Raw genomic sequence first — 9,528 nt, 5'->3', positions numbered from 1 at the left:
CTAATTTCAGTTATAATTTAACTCCAGTCCACTCATTTATCTTACAAAGTTGAGAGAATACAAACAGAGTAATAAACTCTAACCACGATGTCGCAGCGGAGCAGACGTGGTGAAGTTAAGAGCTACCTTGAGAGCGGCTAAGCAGGTACAGTCTAGTGCAAGCAATGGCGGAGTTGACGCAACAATGGAGGAGTTTACTCAAAAATGGTGGAGACATTTGTTGTGGTAGAAGAAAAGTTAATTTTTGCGCTAAAATATAGAGAAAAAAATATGAATTTTAGGGTTTATATACGAACAAATCACAAATATGATCCAATCTATCTAATTAGTATACTTATTTATTGGGGTAATTGCCTATAAATCCATAACGTTTCCCCCGAATGGTTTTAGCTCCTAATTTAAAAAGTCTACTTTTAAATACATAACCTTTTGTTTTTGCCTCAAATTTATCTGGTGACCGATTTTTTCTTACGTCGGTGCCGAAAATGACACAGTGGCAGCCGAAATTGACACGGTGGCAGTCGAAATTCTCCACTTGGCACATTTATGACATGTGGAAAAAAATCCATATCATCATCTTCCCAAACCTCCCCCACTCCCAAACCCTAATTTCCCATCCCCCCCACCCCTTGCCGCCACCACACGTCCACGCCCACCGGCCCCTGCCACCGCCGGCCCTTGTCTGCCTTTCCCCCTCTCCGGTCAAACTAAGGACGTCTTCTGGGACCTCAAAAATCGCTAGATTCAATAGTGAAACCGAGCTGATTCAAAATCGCCAAATTCTGGTTCACAATAGAGCTCGTCTGCTCGCGAACGGAGCCCGCCTGCTATGCTACTCGGCCGAACCACTGTAGCTGTCGTCGTCGTATTCCACCGCACCACCACCAAAAACTCACCTTTCGCTAAAATACCACGGAAATCAGGTCCAAAGTCATCCATGAATTGCAGGCAACGCTTCTAGAATACCTTTATACAAATCAAGAGAGGTGAGAACGGACGAGAGGGGTAGCGCCCTCGGCTGGGCACGTCCTCGCCGGAAGTCGGAGGCTGTTGCGACAGATTTGAAAAGGAGAAAACTTTTAGGGCTCGTTTTGGTGTGGGGGTTCGGTGGAAGACAAAGATAGCAGAGAGGATCTCCGGCGCGAGACGGAAACCCACGCTGGAGGAGAGGTGTCGGCGGTGGTGAAGGCATGGGGCGGTGCCCGCGGCGGGTGGGGGGGAAGGGGGGAAGAAGACGATGGGGTGGGGGGTATTTTGTTTTTTTTTTTAATTTTATTTCACATGTCATAAATATGCTTAAGTGTCAATTCCGGTTGCCACCGTGTCAATTTTGGCTGCCACCATGTCATTTTCGGTGCCGGCGTAAGAAAAAATCGGTCACCGAATAAATTTGAGACAAAAGCAAAAGGTTATGTATTTAAAAGTAGAGTTTCTTAATTAGGAGCAAAAACCAATTCGGAGGAAACGTTATGAATTTACAGGCAATTACCCTTTATTTATTTATAATTATAATTATAAATATAAAATTATTAAAATATCCATCGATTTTTTTAAAATTTCAGAGAGGCCCATGGGCCCCCTAGCTCTATTGTGCCTCCGCCCATATATATATATATATATATATATATATTGTTGAGATCAAGTAGATCTTAGTAATGTAATTATGCATATTTTTTTATAATGCCTCATATATACATCACAAAATCTTCTGTACACCCGGGTTGATCTATACGGCCAAATCCCAACTCGCATGCTAATTCAAACCCGCATCCTTATCCAAATCGTGTAAATGACACTGCTTATAATTGACAATATTCAATTATATAAATGACATTGTAACATTTTAAAATGTTATAGTGTCATTTTCAATCTTATAGTGTTATTTAAAATATTATAGTGTCAATTACAAGAAGTGCTATTTATATTTCTGAATAGTGTCAATTATACACAGTGTCATTTGTATAAAAGAATAATGTCAATCACAGACACTGTCATTTGTATAACCGAATAATGTCATTTACACGATTTGAGTCAGGATGCGGGTTTGGATCAGGATGCGGGTCAGGAACTGGATACAGGTCAATTCAGGTGTACGGTACACCTAGGTGTACTCAAGACCACCTCTATATACATATATTATTGTGTTTTTGAGTTCATGCATTTTTTGCACTTTTAAATTAATTTATATATGTGCTTATACATATTATGTCCATTATTATTATTATTATTATTATTATTATTATTATTATTATTATTATTATTATTATTATTATTATTATTATTATTATTATTATTATTATTATTATTATTATTATTATTTTAGGGTGTGTTTTTTTTTGTTGTAAAATTTTGATGAGAAAATAAGAGATAAAATCAATCTTTCCCTTCTTTGCCTTTATTTTTTACAAAAATGAATTTTTAGCATTTCTCATTCTTCTTTTTTACTTATGATAAAGTCACAAGTAATAATAAGGTGTGATAAAAAATGAAGAAAAGAAAAGATGAATGGCATGATAAATTTACTAGTAGCAATAAAACACAGGGTGATTCTATTCATAACCCCCATTTTACTTTTTATAGCCTCATATTTAAATTAATAATTTAAAATGATTAAACTTTTACTAATTTACCCTATACTTCATAGCCCCAAATTAAATCATGGTCGAATGGTTTTGCCTGAGCAAAGAAGAGGATGACGGATTCATCCTTGAGATCGCGGAGTAGGTTCAGTTCAACGAGTCTAATTGAATTGGTCCGGTGCTATGCATCTGAGGAATAATCTGAATTCAATTGGGGAGGAGAATTGACTCCTATGAAACATTCAAAGGATTGCTGTAGAAATGGAGCGTCCAGACTCGTTTGATGCTTCAGAAGGATTGCTGGAGATTCAGAAGCCGAAAATTTCAAATCTCTCTGATGGGCTCCGGCAAGGTGCTAGAGAAAAAAATATTCTTACAAACTCAATTCACCAATTCTTAATTATTCACAATAATTGAGGAACAAATTGAATTACTCTTATGAATTCTTACGGACTCAACTTCACCAAACATTCCCAATCTCTCCCTCTGAATCTCCACGCCACGCACTGTCATGAGCTGCTGCCGCCGTCGACTCCCTCATCTTCAAATCTCTCTTCTCCTCGCGGCAACAAACGACGATGTCCTCATCTCTCTCTGCTTCACCCCTCTCTAACTGATGGTGATTCCTATCGGTAGCTGTAACAAATAGAGGGGAGGAAGAACGGCGGTGGCAGAGGGAGCGGCGGCGACGACGGGTTCTCGCTGAAGAGAGGAGGCGGCGCCGGGCTGGTGAAGTGAGGTGGTGGTGCTGGGTTGGTGTAGGAGGAGGCGGCGTGGACTGGAGTGAGGTAGTCTCAAATTGATTTAATTTGAGGCTATACTCAGGAAGGATAAATTAGTGAAAGTTTAATTATCTTAAATTATTAATTTAAGTATGAGGCTATAAAGAGTAAAATTGGGGCTATGAATAGAATCACCCTAAAACACAAGCTTGTTTTGATTTGATTGTGAGAGCAGTAAAGTTGAATAAGTAAGAAGTTGGGCTGCGAGCCCATGAACCCAACTCGGCAGCGTCAGATTATATATATAAACCCTTTACAAAACCAGAAACATAAAAGATCCCTCTCTCGTCTCTTCCCTTCCCTCCAATTCTCCTTCCAAACCCTCCCAAAACCAAAATCATCACAATGGGGAAAGACGAGGACGAAATGCGGGGCGAAATCGAGGAGCGCCTCATCAACGAGGAGTACAAGATTTGGAAGAAGAACACCCCCTTTCTCTACGATCTGGTAATCACCCACGCCCTCGAGTGGCCCTCCCTCACCGTCGAGTGGCTGCCCGACCGCCTCGAGCCTCCCGGTAAGGATTACTCCGTCCAGAAGATGATCCTCGGCACCCACACCTCCGAGAATGAGCCCAATTACTTGATGCTCGCGCAGGCTCAGCTCCCCCTCGAGGACGCCGAGAATGATGCTCGCCAGTACGACGACGAGCGCTCCGAATTCGGCGGCTTCGGCTGCGCTAATGGCAAGGTGCCTTCGGTTTTCTCTTTTCTCTACCTTAATTGTTTTTCTGCACTCGGTGTCATCTTGTACTTTCTGCTCCGGGAGCTGTAAGTTACCTCTTTTGAGGACTCTGTAACTGCACAGATTTTTGTTTTAAGTCCAATTTAAGAATTTGTTTCTTGTTAATAACCTGATTTCTCTGTTTCCATGTTGTTCATAAGTCTGAAGATCTCAACTTTATCACTGCAATTACTCGAGAGAATAGAATTAGATTGTAATCTTAGATGTTTATATAAATTCTGCATTTATTAGCAAATCTTTCCGCAACAAGCTTCTAAGAAATTCCTGGTGGGGGCTATATTTTCTACATTTTGTTGAGATTTCGAAAAAGACATTTTTCTTTTTTGATTTGGTGATGGGGTTATTGTATAATAATTCACACAAAATACTGATAATTTGGTGATTTTTTTTAATAAAAAAAAAAAATCTGTTTTTTGGTGGGGGATTAAGCCCCCCCTGCTCCTCATGGGTCCGCCGCTGCTTGTATATATGGCATACATGAAAGTTACTAAATTGAACTCCAAACCCTTAATGGTTTTTCATGGTTAATGATAGAGATTGAATGCTGAAGCAGGATACATTAGATATGCGATAATCTACAGCATTTTGGAAACTAATTTACCGTGTGTTTGACATTTTGGCTACATGCTTTTGTTATGCCTTTTTTACTTGTGAAATTAAGCCTTTTGTTGATTGTGGTACACGACATGTAATTGCTTGCAGGTGCAAATTATCCAGCAAATTAATCATGATGGGGAGGTGAATCGTGCTCGCTATATGCCTCAAAACCCGTTTATTATTGCCACTAAGACTGTCAGTGCAGAAGTTTATGTCTTCGATTATAGCAAGCATCCATCTAAACCTCCCTTGGATGGTGCGTGCAACCCTGATTTGAGGCTCAGGGGCCATAGTACAGAAGGATATGGTTTATCATGGAGCCAGTTCAAGCAGGGTCATTTGTTGAGTGGTTCAGATGATGCCCAAATATGTTTATGGGATATAAATGCGACTCCAAAGAATAAGGCTTTAGATGCCATGCAAATTTTTAAGGTAAATAAAAAATATCAGGGAAGGATAGCTCCGTTATTTTGTTGTTCAAAATTTGTGTTTTCCTACATGGCATGACTTCATTAACATGAAGCTACTATATGTAATGAGATCAGATTCATGAAGGTGTTGTTGAAGATGTAGCATGGCATCTGAGGCATGAATACTTGTTTGGATCTGTTGGAGACGATCAGTATTTGCATGTATGGGATCTCCGTAATCCATCAATGAGCAAGCCTGTACAATCTGTAGTTGCTCATCAGAGTGAGGTAGGTGCCATCTTTGGTACTCTTTAACTGGGCAAAGAAAATTACCATTTTTAACATTAAAATGTTGATCTTTTAGATGCTCACTCGTAACAGACATCATATTCTTTTTCTTAAAGAGATAGGGTTTATGTGAATTTGAAGTTTTGAACTATTTAAAGGGTTGTTTAGTTGAGAGGGAAACCTTCGTCACAATTTGCAAGTTTAAGATTGTGATCTATGATTTAGTTCGTAGATATAATTAACCAGAAGAATCTTTATTTCATTTTCTTTCCTGGTCTAGATTATTCTCCAACTAAAAATTCATCTACATATTTAGGATGCACTCTACAAATTTACCCGATTCAGGAATCGAATTTTTATTATGAGAAAAAGATATGTTATTTTTTCGGGTTAATTGCTAAAACAATCACTAACTTTGACGTGATTTGGGTATTATGCATGCTTTATAAATTGTTTCAATAATGACATTATTTTCAATTGTAGCAAAATAGACACTCCAAAAAAATTCTGTAACTGAAAAAAGGCGTAGGCATTTTTTATTTCACGTTGGTGGGAAATTTGACTAAGAAACTACCGTAGTGCTGGAAAAAATCAAGCTAAGTTATTTTTTCAGTTGGGAAAATTTAGGACATTGCCTATTTTTCTACAAATCGGAAAGTGGTCTCATTATTGTGTCTAAAACTGAAATCGAGTCAAAGTTGGTGAATTTTTTGGTAATTAATCCTTTTTCCCCGAAGTAGAACCTGCACTACTAGCAATCGATTATCCTAATATTACTTCTGCCTAGAATACAATTCTACATGCTTATGGTGCATTGTGAGACTAACTTGAAAGTGCTTTTGGATTATTTTGCATGGAATTTAAATATACTATTTATCTTGCTTGCATTATATATTCATTAATGGGGATGCACACATGTAGTGTCCTTCGCTTCAGATTCTCCCATAATTGTGTGCTTGAACATGTTGTTTCTGATATGCACTTTCTAGGTAAACTGTTTAGCCTTCAATCCATTTAACGAGTGGGTTTTAGCAACCGGATCTACTGACAAGACTGTTAAATTATTTGATATGCGAAAGCTTTCTACTGCCCTCCACACCTTTGATTGCCACAAGTAAGCAGTTGTTCTTACTTTTTGTACACCCTCGTTTATCGCTGTGCTTGCAGAGATTTCTTTAAGGGATTTGGTGAACCTATCTCATTTAATTGAATCTTCTCAACTGTAACAGGGAGGAGGTTTTCCAGGTCGGATGGAATCCAAAAAATGAGACCATCTTAGCTTCGTGTTGTCTTGGTAGGAGATTAATGGTCTGGGATCTTAGCAGGTAACTCATGATTTCATGATCATCAATTCATACTATTCCATATCTTGAAATGGTAATTATGCTTCAAGATTGATTTGTTAACAGTTCAACTCATTTAAATTTTTCATCACAATAAGTGCCAACTGAAGCATGTTGTTATATTGTGGTCCGTTGCTTCATGATGTCCCATGACCTTTTTGGTTTCAAGATCTCCGACTAAGTAGCTTAAATCTATCGTGAATATCATTTACCTTTTCAGCCCCAACCACCATAACACCATTGCTTAACGGGGTTCAAATGCCTGCTCTATTTTGTGCTAACTATTTGCTTTGGCGGCTTTGAGTGCGTGTTCTCTTCGATGGAAAAGTGTGAAATTTTTCCACTCTTTCCACATGTCCTATGGGATGGATAATTTTCTCCGGACAGGATAGATGTTTTTTTTTTCCTCATGTTTTTCCACCCTAAAGAGCATGGGATAAAAAAAGGCGGGGATCATTAAAATGTTGGTGAAAATCTCCATCTTTCCTATCCCTCCTCTTCTTACGATAAATTTGCAGACAAAGAGAATGCACCCAAACAAAATGGAGAGTTACAAGTATTCATAACTTCTTTAACTGTGTGAGTGGTGACAGGATTGACGAAGAACAAACACCAGAGGATGCGGAGGATGGGCCGCCAGAGCTATTGTTCATTCACGGCGGCCATACAAGCAAGATATCGGACTTTTCATGGAACCCTTGTGAGGATTGGGTAGTAGCGAGTGTGGCCGAAGATAACATACTACAAATTTGGCAGATGGCAGAGAACATCTACCACGACGAAGATGATCTGCCTGGAGAAGATTCTACCAAGCCTTCCTAGTTCACAAATAACCCATGCATGTACTACTATCTTCTGGTAATTCATTCGGCCTCTCTCTCTCTCTTCTTTTCTCATGTATCATTAACTTTGAATATTTAACTTACTACTCCATATTAAACTAATTTCGATCATGCTGATTGTTTATTTGTATTCAGTAATGGAATTATTTATAAATCAGATGCGATCTTTCTGTCCTACCTTTTATTGTGTCTCACTAATAATTTCATTATTTTATAACTATTTACTACAAAAATTAAAAAAATATATATTGTATAATGAATCCAAATTAATCTGTCATTAAAAAATAGAGTTTAAACATATTATATATTCTAGTTCTGAATTAATTAACTCTAATAATTAATTATTGATTCAAAATTTGAAAAAATGAATATAAATATATAATTGGAGAAGTACCAAATAGTCCCCTATCATATAACCTTCTAACATATTTACCTTCTTATATTTTGATTTTTGGCTATTAGTCCCTCAATATCTCATAAGGAGTGCAAAATCCCCCTATTTCTAACTAACACTTCACTTCGTCCAATATTTTTTATTTTTTATATTTTATTTCCAAGTGGGTTCCACTCTACGGATATAAACTGTCAATTGAGGGATAAGAAGAGCAAAATACGTATAAGATCTCGGTTTTTAAAGTTTCAATTGAAAGATTATATTCTTACTGGTAGCCATTATGTAAGCAAATATTTTATAACTCATGATTGAATATACGAAATAACACACTTGAATCTTGAAATATCAACTGGTCAAATTATTAGCATTCATATTTATCAAATGCATGTAGAAATAAATTAAAGAAAATAAAAATAAAGATTTTCTTCTTTGACATAGCAAAATTCAATGAAACCCGATGGAAAAAAATAGAACTAAATGAAGCAATAAAAAACGAAAGCACGAAACTTGTCTTCTACAAAGTTGGAGACAATAATTTTGAGATTATATCAAATAAAATGAAAGTTCAGTAAATATACCAAATAAAGAAAGTTCGTTCTTTTTAATACATTGATAAATAGAGTGCGACCTGCTTAAATATATATATATATATATATATATATATATATATATATATATATATATATATATATATTGGATGGAGTTAAGTGCCCGTCAAAAAATATTGGGAATTTTGCATTCCTTATGAGATGTTGAGGGGCTAACAGCCCAAAAACAAAAGATGGGGAAGTAAATATATTAAGAATTATATGATACAGACTGTAATTATACGATAGGGACTATTTACTAGTATAATTATAAATCTTAATTTGGATTAGTAAAATTTAGTTAATTATTTTTTAATTATACTAATACACATAAATGAAGTTTAAAAACATATTACTAAAACATTGAAAGTAAAATATGAGTGAGACACTAAAAATGAGATAGAAGATACAACTTTCAAATTTCATATTTTCCATACACAATAGATAACACATCGGTGATGTTTCATAACAAAACTTCAAAAAAAATAACGAGTTGAACCACTTAACCACGAGTAGGGGTGTAAATGAGCCGAGTCGAGTCGAATATTGACATACTCGAGCTCGAGCTCGGTCTATATGTATCAAGCTCGAGCTCGAGCTCGACTCGCTCGAGTTTGAGATTTTTGAGCTCGAGCTCGACTCGATTGCATATTCGATGAGCTCAAGCTCGACTCGGTCCGGCTCGATTATTGAATCTTAATCGAACTCGAGCTCGAGCTCGTTTAAGCTCGTCTCATACATGCTTCAACAAATTGTATATATTATGAGCTATATTAGTAATTAAGCTATAATATAGGGATAAAATCGTAATTTGTTTGAAAGCTCGATTAGGCTCGCGAGCCTAACGAGTCGAGTATGATGAAACTCGAACTCGGGCTCGATACCTAGTCGAGTAGCTCGAGCTCAAGCTCGACTCGACTTATACCGAGTCGATTTCGAGTAATTTTTGAGTCGATCCCGAG

At 37.1% G+C, this 9,528-nt stretch overlaps 1 protein-coding gene across 2 annotated transcripts; it reads left to right on the top strand.

Annotated features, from left to right (window-relative positions):
• The first annotated feature begins 3,608 nt into the window (after nucleotides 1-3,608).
• Nucleotides 3,609-7,742, top strand: LOC131019382 (WD-40 repeat-containing protein MSI1). 2 transcript variants are annotated; one of them, XM_057947926.1, is made up of 7 exons: nucleotides 3,617-4,051; nucleotides 4,808-5,134; nucleotides 5,248-5,400; nucleotides 6,390-6,514; nucleotides 6,630-6,725; nucleotides 7,337-7,593; nucleotides 7,636-7,742. In XM_057947926.1, the coding sequence occupies exons 1-6, from the start codon at nucleotides 3,707-3,709 to the stop codon at nucleotides 7,563-7,565; spliced, it is 1,275 nt and encodes a 424-aa protein (XP_057803909.1). In that variant the 5' UTR covers nucleotides 3,617-3,706; the 3' UTR covers nucleotides 7,566-7,593; nucleotides 7,636-7,742. The 2 variants fall into 2 exon arrangements, with proteins under 2 accessions (XP_057803907.1, XP_057803909.1); XM_057947924.1 differs by having other exon boundaries at nucleotides 3,609-4,051; nucleotides 7,337-7,742.
• Nucleotides 7,743-9,528: the final 1,786 nt, after the last annotated feature.

This window comes from Salvia miltiorrhiza, chromosome 4 (assembly GCF_028751815.1).
Source record: "Salvia miltiorrhiza cultivar Shanhuang (shh) chromosome 4, IMPLAD_Smil_shh, whole genome shotgun sequence".
In the NCBI taxonomy this organism is placed as follows: domain Eukaryota; kingdom Viridiplantae; phylum Streptophyta; class Magnoliopsida; order Lamiales; family Lamiaceae; genus Salvia; species Salvia miltiorrhiza.
This window is presented reverse-complemented; position numbering and strand designations above follow the sequence as displayed.

Bases quoted from the DNA above. Each gene is read 5' to 3' on its own strand.
- LOC131019382 (XM_057947924.1), top strand. From the start codon at position 3,707: ATGGGGAAAGACGAGGACGAAATGCGGGGCGAAATCGAGGAGCGCCTC. The intron at 5,135-5,247 runs GTAAATAAAAAA...TAATGAGATCAG, and splicing joins ATGCCATGCAAATTTTTAAG to ATTCATGAAGGTGTTGTTGA. The intron at 6,726-7,336 runs GTAACTCATGAT...GAGTGGTGACAG, and splicing joins ATGGTCTGGGATCTTAGCAG to GATTGACGAAGAACAAACAC.